Raw genomic sequence first — 17,626 nt, 5'->3', positions numbered from 1 at the left:
AGCAGGGTAATAAGACATACATGGTGCCAGAAAAAAGGTAATTGCTTAATGGCTTTGTTTCAAAACTGTGACATATACAGTCAGGCAGTTGGCCTGTGCTCTGTGATTGCTGCAGTTACAATTCCTCTCAGTAATAATTTATATCCTGAGACTTTGCATTCCTATTGGGGGGCAGGGGAGGGCTGTGGTTAAATAACAGAAGGCTCCTCTGAAAACAACAAGACCTCAAGAGACTATGACAATGCAGAATCTAGCAGATTTGTTTTTGGATTGGCTGGAAGTGGTACAGTATTGTAACTTCTTTTAAAACTAAATATTTGCTCAAGAATCCAAAAGATTCCAACCGAAATCAGGCATAAGCTTTCCTAAATTCAATTTCCTTTTCTTGATCTCTCCAGAGAAAGTCACCTTCCACAAGATTAGGCCAGTAGTTCTCAAATTGGGCTTCCTGGTGGTCTGATGAAGGAAAGAATTTAATAACTGGGGGAATAGGCTGTTGCGAATGGAAGGCAAGTTTTACCAAGGAATCCACAGAATGAAAAAGAGTTGGAGATGCCATGGAGTAGGTCAAACCTGGGAGTCCAAAGAGATCATTAAATTATTCTGCCCTACTCTAGAGGAACTTTTGCTAGCTATGCGTAGATTTGGAATTTGAGACGATACTGAGTTTAGAAGCTCCAGAGATGGAGATCAGGAGCAGGAACACACATGCCAGATAAAACAAAGACTGATCTGTAGAACAAAACAACCAGATCCTTTTAGAGTTTCAAAGAGAAGTCGTTTTTTTCTGATCACCCATTAGTTTGCATAATCACTGGCGCTACAAATTTCTGTTTATTTTTTTTTTAAGTTGAATTTTCATTTATTAGGCAAACAATACAAAGAGATTCACTTAGATTTCTGATTCTGTGCTTGTGCCTTCAACACTTTTACAACAATCTTCTGCTCCTCAATAAGGAAAGCTCGTTTGATTCTGTCATGGACACATTTAGCACACATGGAACCGCCATAGGCTCTGCTAACATGCTTCTTTGTTTTTAACAACCTCGTAAGGACTTTAGGGCACACAGCACGAACACCGCAAAGTCTTCCTGGACACACACCACATGCAGACTGTGGTGCCTTGCCAACTTTCTTAGTGTAAAGGTAAACAATCCTGTTATCTGGTGTCCGGGACAGCCTAGTCTTGTTGGAGGCTGTGTTGGACGACAACCTACGACGGTATGTCAGATGCTGAACCATTTATTATATCTGGTCTCGCCGGGACCGGAAGAGGGACAGCAAGCATCAGCAGCGTCATAACAAAGAACAAAGGTCTCCTCAGGTTTTTGGACTACTCTGCACTCCAGAGGATCAGCTAAGGCTTCAAATATACTTAGTGTCTGCATTTCTTTCTGTTCAGACGCTTATAACTAAGGCTATGATTTTGACACAAAAATGTTTAGTAAATTTCCCAGCAGAGTTGTGAGGAAAAAAGTCAAGTCACAGAAAGGGCAGTGTTGGAGAGCGAGACCACTGCCCAGAAGCAGCTCCTGTCCCACAGGGCTGGGCCCAGCTCTCTGCTCCGGGTGTTGCAGCCTGGCACATGGGGTCACAGAGCCACTCAGGTGTGACTGGTCTTCCCCTCCATAAACGGAGGCAGAAGGGTGGGCAAGGCAACCCTGAGCGACACTGCGACCCCGAGCGCCAGGCTGCAGTGCTGCCCAGTCTGGGGGCCAAATCAAATGCGCTTTCACAGCCAGTTCCAAGTTTTCACAGACTCCATTCACATTCGCGCTCCCCGTGATAAAATCGTAGCCTTATTAAAACGTGCCATCCCCGTGGCCCCTGGGCACCTCAGACACGGCCCGGCGGCCGGGAGGAGGCCGGAGGTGGCACGTGCCCTCCGCCCGCGTTGCCTACCCAACGCGCCCTTGGGCTGCCTGCTGCGTGCGTCCGGCCGCCCCGCCCCGCCCCGCCCCAGGAGCCGGCGGGCGGCGCCCAGCGCCGGGCACCCGCTGCAGGCCGCTGGGCGAGGCGGGCCCGGCTGAGCCCCGCGGCGATGCGCGGCCAGGGCGGGGCGGCGCACAGCGCGGGCGGGGAACGGGCCACCCTTACCTCCGGGAGCGCCGGTCCCGGCCGAGGGACAGACGGTCCGAGAGGCGCCCGAGCAGCGCGGCCAGGCCCAGCCTCCCGTGAGGAAGCAGGCCCAAGAGCCGCCGCCACAACGCGGGACCGCCGGCCGCCGCCATGGAGACTACGCTGCTTCCGCTTCCGGCCGCCGCCATGGAAACCTCGCTACTTCCGCTTCCGGCCGCCGCGGGACGCGCAAGCCACCGACTTCAAAAGCGAAAACTTTATTTGGGGCGCGAAGCACGGGCACGGCCCCTCCGGCGCAGCCAGGCCCGGCTCGGGCGCCTGGGTCCCACCCCCACCCCCAGCGGCCGCCGGCCGCAGCGTCACCCGGCGGCGTCAGGGCGCGGCGGGCTCGAGGCGGAGGGGCCGGGAGACCGGTCACGGGAAGGCGAGGCCTGGCAGCAGCCGAGCCCGGCCAGCCCCTTCCACAGGCCCAGCACTGCGGGCGCCGTGGCCGGCCCGGGGTCCTGCGCGGGACTGGGCCTGACCGCCTGGAGAAAAGTCCGGGATCCCGCCTGCCTGCTAGGACGTGACGGCGCTTGGCCAGCTCGTGGGTGCGGACACAGACCTTCCCAGGCGAGGCACCTAACCTGTGGAACTCCCTGCTGCGGGGGATGATCATGCGCCTTCCCTGTGCTCAGAACCTCGCGGGCCGATAATATTGCCACACCCTGTCTGGCAACAAGATAGCATTCCTCCGGGGATTCCCAGTGCACCTTGTCTGTCTTTATCTTCGAGATTGCCAGGTCACTGGGATACGGACTGTCTTGCTACACAGGGCTAAGCCCACTGAAGGCACTTTTAATAATAATGCATCGTTCACTGCTTTCTAGGTACAGGAAAGTTGGTTTGCATGCCTGGGTAGTGGGTTTACAGCAGGACCACGGTGTCTGTGCTGAAGGGAGGCAGATGTACATAAGAAGTATAGAATTAACCTGACCTTGCAGTTATGACACAGACAAAACTCCTGTTGAAATTTGTGGCAGTTTTACCTACATCACAAACGCTGAATTGGGCCCAGAAGTATGAAAGGTTCACATAGAAGATGGAGGTGTGAACGTGAATGCTGAGCATTACAAGTCAAACAAAAATGTCTTGAAACCCTACTCATCTGTGCTGCATTGTCACCATTGATCTCCAAGGGGCTCAGCATGGATCCTGAGATCTTTGTCCATCTTCTGAGTGCCACAGCCAGAATGCCTGGCCACTTCAGGGCTATGCCAGCCTCTAAATCTTCCCTTTCAATCCCCTCACCATTTTCCAAATAAACAAGGAGAATACAATATTGCTTGGGGCAGCATGTCTGAACATTCCCTGTATCGAAACCACAGAATGAAAATCTCTCCACACTAAGACACTTTTGTAAGGAACTGCTGGGCTCTTTACAGTGTCCATGGATACTGACTGATTCAGAAAAAGCAGGAAATCCTGAGTTAGGGCTGCTGCTGCCAAAGAGTCTGCGATTCACCCCCAAGACAAAACCAACACAAACAACAGCCGGAAAGACACCCTGCCCGTTGGCTTTTAGATTTAGGCCCCATCTGGCTTATGCCCATGAGTATTTGACCAAAACCAACTTTTAATTTTGTTTTAAATCAAAGCATAGTTTTGGCTTTCCTCGTACCCTACCATTGTCTCTGCCATATCTGGCATCTGGACACTAGAATCAGCAGTCAGCTGCTGGAGTCCCATCCTCAAAGCTAGATTTACTGTGTGTACACATGTCCTGCACATTACTGCTGCCCAAATTTGGACTGGGGCTCTTCTGGGGGGCCATACTTGGCCACTTTCCCACATAAGCTAACAGGGTGTATTTCTCTCCCGCCCCCGGTAAGACCGCTAGGAACTGGGCTGTATTAAAGAGTTATATTACTCTTGGAGCCTTCTGACTCTCCAGAGCCCTTCAGAAGCCAAAGGGAGTCGGATTCACCTGTGCAAGTTCAGAAAAGAGCAGATCCAAAGCAGAGTCGGAGGATCAAAACCGAACCCACTTAAGGATTTAGAGGGATTTTAGAAAAAACAGGCTTATCAACTCAGTGAAAAACTTCAGTGATTCAGCCCCAAAACTTCAGAGACTTTCTTTTAAGTGTAGTCTCCTGTCAAGGTCTATGGGAGACACATGCTCAGACTTCTCTGCCCCCAGTCCCATATCAGTCCATGACTACTGTTAGGGGGCTTATTCCTTCACCCACTTACTTCCCTGGTCCTTCTCGCATGAACAGAGAGCAACAATACCCGAAGTCCAAAGGTGCAAACAATTCAATGTTTATTGGGGTGTACTTCCAGCAAGCATGATTCCAGTTTCCTTCCTTAGTGTCCCTCTTCCCAACTCTTACACCTGTGTCCCTGTTCCCATTCCTGCCCTTAGCTAAACATGATTCCAATTTCCTTACCCCCATTCCCTGTTCCCATTTCCCCCTTTAGCAAAACATGATTCCAATTTCCTTACCCCTGTTCCCATCTCCCCCACTGACCCCCCCCCACTTCCTGATTGACTGCAGACTATATAGTAAAACTTGAGTTCTGCTTAGCTATACCTTAACCAATCATTTTCCTGAAATTTAACTAACCAATCCTAACATATTGTAACATGATTATGTAACCAATTATATCCCACCACCTTAATTAGTTTACACCCAGCAAAATTAATTATACAGCAGACAGGAACAATCAGAGAATCAGACAGAGATGATACAGACAAACAATAGCAAAGTAGGAACTATAATGACAAAACAATACAGAAGTGAGGATTTCACATCTCAGCTATTGATAAGTGAGTTCTTGCCAGACAGGATGCTATCAAACTAAGTTTCCTTTTACATTTTCTAGGCACTTCCCTTTCTCTGGAGGTGATAGGCACTATCAGGACAGGATTGTATTCCTAACAGCCCAATAGCACCTTCTTTCAATGTGACTAGTTTGGAATGTGAGGATGTGACCGGTCCCTTCCCAGTTTTACCAGCAGGAGAGTGGGGTGGGGGGAGAGAAAACCTTTTGTAGTGGTAAACACCCATTTTTTCATGGTTTGTGTGTATACAAAGATCTTATGTACTTTCCACAGTATGCATCCGATGAAGTGAGCTGTAGCTCACGAAAGCTTATGCTCAAATAAATTGGTTAGTCTAAGGTGCCACAAGTACTCCTTTTCTTTTTGCGAATACAGACTAACACGGCTGTTACTCTGTTCCCAGTTTATGGCTGCCTGTTGCTTAGCCAAAGGCCTTAGCCTAAGAACAGGGCCTCAGACTATCACAGTAAGAGAAGGCCCTTACACCGGCAGACAGTGATTTTGATTCTTTCTTTTATCTCTCTCTAACTAGTCAAGTGATAAGAATACACCTAAATTCTTAGAGTATAGGCCTTTACAGACAGACCTGAATATCTATATCCTAACAACTACCATATTTGAGGTTGCAGTTTGGGACCCAAGTCTAAGATGGCTGCATGTTGATGATGTTCTGTCATATTTCACAGAGTTCCTTTGAAGTGATCAGAACACTAAGGTGCTCAGATACCACAGTGATGAGCATGAACTAAAAACCTTTAGTAGAATACATTTTGCAACAGCTCCTCTAAAGCTGATAAATGTTGTCTTCTGTGATGAGCAGGATAAATGCACTTCCTCCATGCTCTCTGAAACCTGAAATTCTCCATCCCAAAAAGGCTTTGCCAGGTCACCACTGGAATGCCATTTCCTGGAACAGAAAACATCTTAACATGGAAACAAAGGACTTAACAAAATCCAAAATTGGGACTCCATGTTCTGCAGATGGGATGGGAACTGTCCTCTGGGCAGAGGTTGTGTGTCACAGTGTTCTCTCTCTCTCTCAGAGGTGCCTGCTTGCAGAATCTCCACACCAGCATGGTGGAGTGTCATGTTGGCTGCTGAATTGTTCTCTTGGATTGTTTCTCTGTGTCTGTTAAGTCAGTTTCTCTATTGCTTGTCTAGAGCCAAGTCCACCATTTAGTCCCCAGAAGAGGCAGCTAGGGGGAGGCTTGGTTCAATTTCTGGCTGATTATGCAGAGGACAGATGAAAGTAAGTGTTTGTCCCCAGCTATACAGAGCCAGAGGGAATGTGCTGGGGAGTAAAGCCCCAGTACTTTTTGAAGCTCTACATCTAAAACCAAAAACCTCTGAGTAAAACACACATATTGCTATGTGATGAACCCCCACATCACAGAAACATGCCAGGTTGGGACGTGGGCCTCTGGGGCTCAAGCTTGGCTAAGCGCTGCTGGTTTAACCCATCTAACCCTTAGGTTAAGACCCTGCCATTGTAAAGTCTGTGATGAGAGTGTGGGAGGGGAGCCATGCCTTCTGCAGTGGCACAAACCCTCATCATTCTTTCAGGGATACCTCAAGGTTTCACTATGAGGTGCCTGTTAAAGAAAGAAAAGGAGTACCTTAGAGACTAACCAATTTATTTGAGCATAAGCTTTCGTGAGCTACAGCTCACTGCATCGGATGCATAAAAGTGGAAAACGCAGTGAGGATGTTTTTATACACACAGACCATGAAAAAATGGGTGTTTATCACTTCAAAAGGTTTTCTCCCACACCCCACTCTCCTGCTGGTAACAGCTTATCTAAAGTGACCACTCTCCTTACAATGTGTATGATAATCAAGGTGGGCCATTTCCAGCACAAATCCAGGGTTTAACAAGAATGTCTGTGGAAGGGGGGGGGGGGAGAAACAAGGGGAAATAGGTTACCTTGCATAATGACTTACATAATGGATGTAGAAGCCCTCTACACCAACATTTCACACAAAGATGGACTACAAGCCGTCAGGAACACTATCCCTGATAATGTCACGGCTAACCTGGTGGCTGAACTTTGTGACTTTGTCCTCACCAATAACTATTTCACATTTGGGGACAATGTATAGCTTCACATCAGTGGCACTGCTATGGGTACCCGCATGGCCCCAGAGTATGCCAACATTTTTATGGGTGACTTAGAACAACATTTCCTCAGCTCTCGTCCCCTAACGCCCCTACTCTACTTGCGCTATATTGATGACATCTTCATCATCTGGACCCATGGAAAAGAAGCCCTTGAGGAATTCCACCATGATTTCAACAATTTCCATCCACCATCAACCTCAGCCTGCACCAGTCCACACGAGAGATCCACTTCCGGGACACTACGGTGCTAATAAGCGATGGTCACATAAACACCATCCTATACCGGAAACCTACTGACCGCTATTCCTACATACATGCCTCCAGCTTTCACCCAGACCACACCACACAGTCCATTGTCTACAGCCAAGCTCTACAATACAACCGCATTTGCTCCAACCCCTCAGACAGAGACAAACACCTATAAGTTCTCTATCAAGCATTCTTACAACTACAATCCCCACCTGCTGAAGTGAAGAAACAGATTGACAGAGCCAGAGGAGTACCCAGAAGTCACCTACTACAGGACAGGCCTAACAAAGAAAATAACAGAACGCCACTAGCCGTCACCTTCAGCCCCCAACTAAAACCTCTCCAACGCATTATCAAGGATCTACAACCTATCCTGAAGGACGACCCATCACTCTCACAAATCTTGGGAGACAGGCCAGTCCTTGCCTACAGACAGCCCTCCATCCTGAAGCAAATACCCACCAGCAACCACACACCACACAACAGAACCACTAACCCAGGAACCTATCCTTGCAAGAAAGCCCGTTGCCAACTATGCCCACATATCTATTCAGGGGACACCATCACAGGGCCTAATAACATCAGCCACACTATCAGAGGCTCGTTCACCTGCACATCCACCAATGTGATATATGCCATCATGTGCCAGCAATGCCCCTCTGCCATGTACACTGGTCAAACTGGACAGTCTCTATGTAAAAGAATAAATGGACACAAATCAGATGTCAAGAATTATAACATTCATAAACCAGTCGGAGAACACTTCAATCTCTCTGGTCACGCGATTACAGACATGAAAGTTGCGATATTACAACAGAAAAATTTCAAAACCAGACTCCAGCGAGAGACTGTTGAATTGGAATTCATTTGCAAATTGGATACAATTAACTTAGGCTTGAATAGAGACTGGGAGTGGCTAAGTCATTATGCAAGGTAACCTATATCCCCTTCCCCTTCCTCCCCCCCCCCCCCCCCCGTTCCTCAGATGTTCTTGTTAAACCCTGGGTTTGTGCTGGAAATGGCCCACCTTGATTATCATACACATTGTAAGGAGAGGTTTCAGAGTAACAGCCGTGTTAGTCTGTATTCACAAAAAGAAAAGGAGTACTTGTGGCACCTTAGAGACTAACCAATTTATTTGAGCATGAGCTTTCGTGAGCTCACGAAAGCTCATGCTCAAATAAATTGGTTAGTCTCTAAGGTGCCACAAGTACTCCTTTTCTTATTGTAAGGAGAGTGATCACTTTAGATAAGCTGTTACCAGCAGGAGAGTGGGGTGTGGGAGAAAACCTTTTGAAGTGATAAACACCCATTTTTTCATGGTCTGTGTGTATAAAAACATCCTCACTGAATTTTCCACGTTTATGCATCCGATGAAGTGAGCTGTAGCTCACGAAAGCTCATGCTCAAATAAATTGGTTAGTCTCTAAGGTGCCACAAGTCCTCCTTTTCTTTTTGCGAATACAGACTAACCCGGCTGCTACTCTGAAACCTGTTAAAGAAAGTATCTACTAAGTCAAAGCACTGGAGGGGTTGGAGGTTTGAAAGGGTCTTACTGGAGAGATGCAGAGCTGAGCTGTAGATCACAGTTTCAATTCATCTGCAAATTGGGAGGTGACAGAGGGGCAGACACATGCCTCGTTTAATTTGATCACCCATCGCGCAAGGTAGTCTGCGTCACCGCCACCTGCCTGGCCTCCCTGGGTTGAGCCCTGGCATAGTTTCAGGCCCTGCTCTGTCCATTCCATCTGCCCACCCCTGGCTTGGGAATTCCCCTTCCCCTCTAGCATCAGGCCTGCCAAGGCGCATGGCCATGAGGTAGGAGCTTGATGAAAGGCAGGTCTGAAGGGGCCCTGGGACTGCAACCCCACCTCCTTGTCTGTGAGACAGTGCCTTGTGGAAGGCAAATGCCAGACCCCAATCTGCCTGGGAGGTGGGAAAGGAGAGTGTGTTCACTGGGGAAAGAGCACAATCAGCTCTTGTGGGTTTTATTTTCCTACTTATATTTTAAATTGTCCAGAATCTTGTCATCTGAGATGCTATTGCCCAACAGCCTCTTACTCAGCGGCTCAGCCACACAGGCGGCAACTCCAAGGGGCCCTATGAAGCTCATTTTCGATAAATGAACATGTCCTCCCTGCAGCCAGGTTTCTGGAACAGAATCCCCTTAGATGGGGCTTCTTGTTTGTTTTCCTGTCCCTGCACTTGTAAACTGCAGGCAGATTAATAAAGCTCTCTTGATATCAAGGGAATCTCAGCAGTTTGTGGCATGGCAGGCAGCCAGGGGCTGCTCTGGAGCCTTCTACACAAGTCATCCTTTGGCAGATAGTACAGGGAAACACACAATTATCTAATCAGGTTACTTCAGAGGGAATTCCCAGCGTTCAGGGCTCCAGAAGCTTTCAGGGTAGAGCAGGATTTACAGCATATTAGTGTTATTGGGACTATCCTGAGAAGCCTAGTTTCCCTAAGGTCTGACCTGCATCCCCTGCCCCAAATTCCTGTCCTGGACCTCAACATACACCTATCAATGTACCTTCACCCCCTGCTATTCCAACCCTTGTTCTCCCTCACACACTCACAGCCCTGCTAGTGCCCCTCAGGCCTGACAAGCAGCATTCCTTGTTTCCAGTCCCAGGCCACACCCAGCAATGCTGATGCCTGTCCTGACATCAGGGTGGGGAGTGCTGTTAGCCTGCATTCTGGGGGAGGTGCAGCCCTGACTGTCGGACACTCTGTGCATGTGTCAGATGCAGTCAGAGGTCACTCTGCAAGGAGCTTTGGGCTGCAGCCCATGCCTTTGGTCAGGGTCTAGTCAAAATGCAAACAATTGTATTGGCACAAAGGGGGAAGGGCTCATTGTCTGTGACAGGCAAGAGGCAGCTGGGCTTGGAGACTTTCCCTGACCCCTATATTTATGTAGGACTTTAAAAATTGTGCTTTGAATCTTCAGCCTCCCCCAGGAAGCCTCAGGTCTGATCCCCAGGCCACCTCACCCAAAGGAAGGGGATTGTTGAGGCAGGGTTCATTTCTTTAGCATAAATGACATTTCCTAGCTTCTAGGTTTCCTAGGTCTGCTATTTACATTGATAGAAGCAAAGCTGCCTGTCTGGGGGATAGGGTAAATTTGGGCCTAAAACATGGGAGGGGCCACTTGCAGCCTCCTCAGCCATCAGGCTGGCATCCGCATTTGGAGAGGGTGAGAACAGTCCATGAATTCCAAAGAGCAATCCCTGAAGTGGCAACCAGGGCTGGGGTGTGCTGAGCATGTGACAGGGGAGCTGGCCATCAGCCATGCACACAGAGAAGGCATGCTCCTATCTCAGAGGGTCTCCCCTACCTCTCAGTAATGGTGGGGGAACCCCAGCCATAAGGCTGATTTCAGGAGATGGCAAAAGGGGCTGTTGAAGGTACATTGGTCTTCAGTTCCACCCAGCTGCAGAGTCAGACCTAGCATTCAGCCAATGGGACTGGGCTTCTTTTCCCCAGCAGCCTCCTTGCCTCATCCTCCCCATTGGAGAGTGGAGCCCAGCACTGCCGGCAGGAGCCTTCACTCTCCTCCTTCCCTTGGATTTCACCACTCCTGCTTTAGGCAGAGTTCCAGGACTCGTTTGCATTTCAGACCAGCTGGTTCACCACAGCCTCACTTCCCAGAACTACTCCTTTTGTGTTTATTCCTGACTGGCTGCAGCTCCAGGGCAAATGAAACTATTTAAAACAGAATCCACTGACAAAGTGTGTTTTGTTTGTATGGTCAAAGTTGACAATAGCCAACATTAAAGTTTTAGAACCAGCTGAGAAGCCAGCTATCCTCATCTGCCTGCCTGTAAATCCTCCAAGAGACAAGGTGGGGGAAGTCAGGTCTTTTATTGGAACAACTTCAGCTTTCTCTCCCAGCAGGAATTGGTGGGCCAATGAAAGATGTGACCTCACCCACCTTGTCTCTCTAATACCCTGAGACTTACACAGCAACTACATGGTAAATCCTCAAGCAAATGGGGAACACTGGTGGACCTGCCTCCCAGCCCTTCCCCCTCTGACAGCATCTGGCCAGCTTGACCTGCCAGCAAAGTGGATTTGAATTCTTTGAAGGAGTCACTGGCCCCTGTCTCTGGTCTGGTCCCTTCTAACTGGGGGCTGGAGAACCCTTTGGACTAGCTTCTGTGCTGGGCCTACGAAGAGGCATAGCCCAGCAAACGAGGGGATCCTGGGCTGCTTCAACAGTGGCTTCCTACATGTAAAGTTTCAGAGTAGCAGCCGTATTAGTCTGTATTCGCAAAAAGAAAAGGAGTACTTGTGGCACCTTAGCGACTAACCAATTTATTTGAGCATGAGCTTTCGTGAGCTACAGCTCACTTCATCGGATGCTCCGATGGAGTGAGCTGTAGCTCACGAAAGCTTATGCTCAAATAAATTGGTTAGTCGCTAAGGTGCCACAAGTCCTCCTGTTCTTTCTACATGTACAGTGCTCCAGACACATCCCCTCTTACCCTCAGCCACCCCTATGCTGAGGGCTGGCACACCCCTACCCAAGACTGAGGAGGATCCACAGGGGCCAGTCAAGCCAGCTCTATACAGCAGTTGCGCCCAGAATCAAGCCTTTATTTCTGATAGGACTGTAAAGCTACCCTTTGCTCTGCCATTCCTCTCCCCACTGGATGAGGCATTTTAAGTGCTGCTGCACATCCAGTTGTTGAATAATCCAGTAACCTGACCCCTTTTTCAGAGCCCTGGGGCGTTTAATTACATTAGGGGAGAGTTTCACCCTTACTGTTCCCAAATGCTAAATCAGAGGTTTTTTTCCTTCCCTGCAGCTCTTCTGGGAAGTGTAAATGAGGTCAACGGTGGCCTGGAATGTTGTACTTGAACTAAACTTCAGAGCCATAAAGACATTTGATCCACAACCTTTCCATAACATATTAGTAACTCCGTTCCCCTCCCACCAGCAGGGCTGAGGGGATGGCAATTCTTTCCCAGAGAACGGCTTCCAGATGAACTCCCTGGAATTTTTGATCTCATGCCTACTTCTGCAGCACATTCTGCATCCTAGTGGGGAATACCGGGAATCCTCAGCCGAGGCCAGAGGTCGATGTCCTTTGAGTGGCAGCAGCATAAGGAGAAGAGGCAGGAGGGTTCTCCAAGGCAATTTTTGTTTGTACTTTGGCTTTCCACTACATCCCCACATATGCTGGATTTAGTGTGTGTGTGTGTGGCGGGCAGGGGAGGAGTGTTACTGCACTGGAGGCTAGTGCACAAACAAATGCACCTTTTGGGAGCTCACCTCTGAACGCTGGAGCCCCAGCCACATCAGCTACCTTTGCCCACCTCCAGTGCCTCTTTCCACACAAGGTACCCCAAGCACTTTGCAAACACTGAGGAGTTACCGTTACAGTGGGAGGAAGGAGCACAAGGACATTAAGTCCCAAGCCACAAAGTGCATGGGAGGCAGCGCTGGGACCAGAACCCAGCCCCTCTGCGTCTGTACCCCAGGCTGATCCTTCCTCTCCCATTTACACTGCAAAGAGCTCGCACCGACCAGCTCCAGGGTTTCTGCCCCTGCTGGCCTCATGCCCTGGGCTCTCCTGCGTCCCTCACCACGGTTCTTACTGCCCCCCTCTCCTCTCCTCTCCTCCCCTCTCGGCCTCCGCTCCCCTGGGCCCCGACCCGCTCTCTCCTGCTGTCTGCCTTGGGCAGCAGCTGCCCCACTGTGGGCAGGGCAGGAAGGGCACTTCCTAGGATGCGGTGAGTTTCCATCACCTGCCCTGGGCAGTGCCCTGCAGCTGGAAGAGCCTCTCCACCCCCACCAGCAAGCTGCCTTGGGACAGAAAAGCTCCCCAGAGGCAGCCGCAGCCGGTGGGTCTCTGCCCCAGGGAAGGGGGCTCAGGGCCCGGCTTCCGACGGGGCCCGCCCTCCTCCCGGGGCAGCCGCTGGGCGCTCTGGAAAGCCCGGCCCTGCCCTCCGGCCGGCGCCCCCGCTGCAGCCCGGGTGCTCGGCGCTGGCCCCGCGGGAGCGGCCCGGCGGCCGCGGGCCGGGGACTCAGCGCTTCTTAGAAGGAAAGCGCGAGCGGGAGCCGCGGGGGGAGCCCCGCGCTGCCCGGAATGGGCCGGCGCTGCCTGGCGCGCTGCCCGGGGCGCTCGGCGGGGCGGGGCCCGCGGCGTTACAAGAAGAAGCCGAGTTCCAGGAAGCCGAGGGCGGGGCCGGGCCGGGCCGCGGCGCTATAAGAGGCGGCCCCGAGCGGCCCCGGCAGCTTTGGAAGGCGCCGAGCCGGGCGCGCACCGCCGGGAGCCCGCTGCCCTGTCCGGAGCCAGACCCGCAGCGAGACCCGCGCCGCCGCCCCGCCCCAGGTAACAGCCCCGGCCCGGCACGGCACGGCACGGCGCGGGGAGGCCGCAGCCCAGCGACCGCTAGTGCGGGGCACTGGGGGCAGCTGGTCCTGGGGCGGGCGCCCCGGGGCGGGGGCAGCTGGTCCTGGGGAGGGGGCACCCCCGGTCCTGGGGCGGGCGCCCCGGGGTGGGGGCAGCTGGTCCTGGGGAGGGGGCACCCCCGGTCCTGGGGCAGCTGGTCCTGGGGAGGGGGCACCCCCGGTCCTGGGGCAGCTGGTCCTGGGGAGGGGGCACCCCCGGTCCTGGGAGCCCCGTTTTTCTGAGTCTCTGTCCTTGCTTCCCCCAGGTGATGGTTTAGCAGCCGCTGCACAAGGCAGCAGCACCGCCGAGCTCGCGAAGCTGGCTCCCTGCGCCATGGTCACCCACAGCAAGTTCCCCGCTGCTGGGATGAGCCGCCCGCTGGACACCAGCCTGCGCCTCAAGACTTTCAGCTCCAAGAGCGAGTACCAGCTGGTGGTGAACGCCGTGCGCAAGCTGCAGGAGAGCGGCTTCTACTGGAGCACGGTAACGGGCAGCGATGCCAACCTGCTGCTGAGCGCGGAGCCGGCGGGCACCTTCCTCATCAGAGACAGCTCCGACCAGCGGCACTTCTTCACCCTCAGCGTGAAGACGGAGTCGGGCACCAAGAACCTGCGCATCCAATGCGAGGGCGACAGCTTCTCTCTGCAGACCGACCCCCGCAGCAGCCAGCCTGTGCCCCGCTTCGACTGCGTCCTCAAGCTGGTGCATCACTACATGCCTCCTTCTCCGTGTCCCCTTCCCGAGCAGCCCGGAGGGGCCCCACACCCTAAGCGTGCCTACTACATCTACTCCGGGGGCGAGAAAATCCCACTGGTGCTGAGCCGCCCGCTCTCCTCCAACGTGTCCAGCCTGCAGCACCTCTGCCGCAAGACGGTCAATGGGCACTTGGACTCCTACGAAAAGATGACTCAACTGCCAGGCCCCATCAAGGAGTTCCTGGACCAGTATGATGCCCCCCTCTAAGGAGTGCGGCGGGAGGAGCAGCATGCGGCATAAGCACAAAAGCCGAGCAGGGGGCACAATGATCTAGTGGAGCATGAACTTTCAGGACAAAAACAGGCCCCTGCCCCCTTTGGAAAGGGAGTGGGGGGGATGACAGTGAACTTAGGGGTGACCAGTGGGCCCTGCCCAGCACAGAGACGTCTACAGTTGTGTATGCGTGTTGGGGTCTAACCCAGGGACAGTTTGGAGCCCCCTCTAGGTAATGGCAAGAGACTGAAGTGACTTGACTAAGGATTAACATACTGAAGCTCCTGTACACAGCCTGCCTCCTCTTCGGCAGCCCAGTGAGAACTGTATCTCTTTCTGGGGCGGTCCCACCAGATATGAGGGCAACTGCTGGGAAGGAGCCGTGCTGAACAGTTTGCAAACAGCCCATGCAAGATGTGTACCTTGCAAACTACTGTCGCTCAGCTGTGGCTCAGATCCTCTCCCCCATTTTCTGGCCACAGTGATATGACCAAACTGGAGCTGCTCTGGTAACAAAGCTGGTCTGAAGATAGTAGAAGGAAAGCACTGGAATCCAGCTAGTGCCTGAAAACTCTTCCTCAGTTTTAAGGGGAAAGTGATTTTTTACCTCTCACCGCCTCCTTGTGGTTGGAAGCTCCTTTCACACCAAGCCCCAGACTTGGAGGATGCTGCCTTTTTCCCTCACTACCATTATCCAGGGGACTAAGCCTTAAACTCCATCCTCGTCCCATGGACTGGGTTACTGCACATTACAGGCAACACTTACAATGATGGTCCAGGCTATGAATAGTGAATCCCAGTTGGGAAAGGAACCCGTCCCGATGGCACATCGGCACCAAAGAGTTCCATGTGAGCACATCGTTGCAATGAGCCCCAACGGGATGAGTTGTTGTTAGATCTTTATTCTGAAGTGCTGACCCATCAGGGCTTCTCCCAGCCCCTGCCCCTGCCCCAGCCCCTCGAATCTCAGCTTCACAGAGGGTTCCAGAAGCTGCGATTCTCTACAGTCTCTGGCTGGATCTGGGGGCTGTGGGCTTGCCGGGTCCCCAGCTGCACTGCTCCATGGTGGCAACCGTGGCACTGATCCCCTACAGGAATGTAGCAACAACGGAGCACCCTGGAACCCGTCACCCTGGAGCCGCTGTCTGGGCTGCGGTTGGGAAGGGCAGCTGGGTTTTTCTGGCTTTTAGAGAAAGCGCCATTTACAGCCCTGCCTGAATCCCTGTCTTTTATAAAGATTCTGCCTTCACCTCCAGCCTTGAAGGCTGAGTTCAACATGCTTGAAAACTCAACGTAAACCAGACTCAGAAGAAACTTTGCACATATTTATATTTATAGTCCGAAAGGAAGCATTTCTGTAATTTATAATAAAGAGCACTATTTTTTATTGAAAACCCCAGCTCTGGTTTTTGTCTCATGCCCCCCACCTCTGCTTGCCAGACCTCTGTGCTTCAGAGGGTAGACACAGCTTCCCACATGCAGCCATCGCTTTGATGATAGTGGGGTCACAAGTGTCAGGTTTCAGCCCATTTTTAATGCAAGGATCTAACAATTATTCATCACTTATGTTAGCTGGGAGCTGCTGGGAGTGATTCTTGGGCGGTGGCATTGGATGGGCCAGCCTGCAGTAGCACTGTGAGGGATTGTAAAGTACCTCGGAGCAGCTTAGATGCTGGTTTGTGAACAGGCCGCTGTGGTCACAGCTACCCCAATCTTGCTGGGGCTAAAGGGGCAAGCGACGGCTGTTGCCAACACTAGAGGTAATTAAACCATCTCCTAGGGAAGTCACTTTCCAGACAAGCATTAACTGTCCCCTGAGACCTATTCTGAGGCATCACTTCATGGGCATGAGCTCCAGGCCCAGGAATAAACCTGTCAGCTCAAGTAAAGAGAGGCCAGAGGATGGATCACATGCAGAGGAATTAACCCTCTGTGATCCTTTCTCCCCCCCAGCCCAAGGGCACAGCAGCAAGCTGTGCTCAGTGGGGACAGTCGTGAGGCTGCCCAGGTCTGCCTGTCTGTGGGAGGAGTTCAAGGGCATAAAAACAGCCAGACTGGGTCAGACCAAAGGTCCATCTAGCCCAGTGTCCTGTCTTCCTACAGTGGCCAGTGCCAGGTGCCCCAGAGGGAATGAACAGAAGAGGGAATCCTTAAGTGATCCATCCCCTGTTGCCCATTCCCAGCTCCTGGCAAACAGTGTGCTTCAGTCCCCTTGCTGTGTGCACAAGGCTGCTTCCTACAGCTCTTGTGCCCTGACAGAAAAACATGGGGGGCTCCTACCCCTCCCCACTATGGGACCTGCCAGGCCATCAGCCCCACCATCCTCCTCCACACTTTCCATCCAGTGCAGCATTAAATCCATTCTATTTAATACCCCACTAGGTCAGTTACACCCAAGTCAGAGCTGCGGGAGGTTTGCAGGGTCCCCATGTCAGAGGGCTATGGCCGGAGAGGCGTAGTGGCATGGGCAGGGCATGGCTGCCAGGGAATTCATGCAGCTGCTATTGGGGCACTGGGGCAAGGGACCCCCCCTACTGCGCGCTCAGCAGCTCTTTGGGAGAAACTGTTTGTTTTTTTCGGAGCCAAGCCAAAATGCAGGGACTGTGAAAGGTGCTTGGGTCCCAGCCACATGCAAGGCTGGCTCGCTGCCTCTCTATTTTGGTACCATTCTCTCCAGCCCATTGTTCCAGCCCTGCCAGGAAGAGTGACTTCCCAGCTTGGCCAGGAACCCAGGGAGTTATGCGAAGAATGTCCAGCAGAGCAGAGTGGGTGGCACCCTGCCAGGCCTTGCTGAGGCACATCCCCAACGTCAGCACCATCTGATCCCATACACCACACCCATGCCCCTCCCCGGAGCTGGGTCTCCCAGGCAACAGGGCTGGAATATCTCTGTTTATTCTCAGCCCAGTGCCAGGAAATTAGGCAGCGTGGCCTCCTCCCTCCCCTTCCCTGCTGCCTGCGGGAGGGTGGGGGGTAGCGGAG

The 17,626-nt window shown here is 52.2% G+C and overlaps 3 protein-coding genes across 13 annotated transcripts in view; 1 reads left to right on the top strand and 2 right to left on the bottom strand.

Annotated features, from left to right (window-relative positions):
• Nucleotides 1-2,359, bottom strand: part of PGS1 (phosphatidylglycerophosphate synthase 1) — a 94,712-nt gene extending 92,353 nt beyond the window's left edge. For 10 of the 11 annotated variants that reach the window (XM_073310975.1, XM_073310978.1, XM_073310976.1 and 7 more), the window contains exon 1: nt 2,098-2,358. In XM_073310975.1, coding sequence (XP_073167076.1) covers nt 2,098-2,267 — 170 coding nt within the window. In that variant the 5' untranslated portion in view covers nt 2,268-2,358. Of the gene's footprint in view, nt 1-2,097 lie in introns of all 11 variants that reach the window. The other variant, XM_073310981.1, reaches the window with a different exon arrangement.
• Nucleotides 848-1,263, bottom strand: LOC140897457 (large ribosomal subunit protein eL34-like). Its single transcript, XM_073310175.1, has one exon. The coding sequence runs from the start codon at nt 1,240-1,242 to the stop codon at nt 889-891; it is 354 nt and encodes a 117-aa protein (XP_073166276.1). The 5' UTR covers nt 1,243-1,263; the 3' UTR covers nt 848-888.
• Nucleotides 2,360-13,505: 11,146 nt separating the features above from the next.
• SOCS3 (suppressor of cytokine signaling 3) lies at nt 13,506-16,038 on the top strand. Its single transcript, XM_073310761.1, has 2 exons — nt 13,506-13,615; nt 13,941-16,038. The coding sequence occupies exon 2, from the start codon at nt 14,009-14,011 to the stop codon at nt 14,636-14,638; it is 630 nt and encodes a 209-aa protein (XP_073166862.1). The 5' UTR covers nt 13,506-13,615; nt 13,941-14,008; the 3' UTR covers nt 14,639-16,038.
• The last annotated feature ends 1,588 nt before the right edge of the window (nt 16,039-17,626 follow it).

The sequence above is a fragment of the Lepidochelys kempii genome, chromosome 14 (genome assembly GCF_965140265.1).
Source record: "Lepidochelys kempii isolate rLepKem1 chromosome 14, rLepKem1.hap2, whole genome shotgun sequence".
Taxonomy (NCBI): domain Eukaryota; kingdom Metazoa; phylum Chordata; order Testudines; family Cheloniidae; genus Lepidochelys; species Lepidochelys kempii.
This window is presented reverse-complemented; position numbering and strand designations above follow the sequence as displayed.

Bases quoted from the DNA above. Each gene is read 5' to 3' on its own strand.
- SOCS3 (XM_073310761.1), top strand. From the start codon at position 14,009: ATGGTCACCCACAGCAAGTTCCCCGCTGCTGGGATGAGCCGCCCGCTG.
- LOC140897457 (XM_073310175.1), bottom strand. From the start codon at position 1,242: ATGGTTCAGCATCTGACATACCGTCGTAGGTTGTCGTCCAACACAGCC.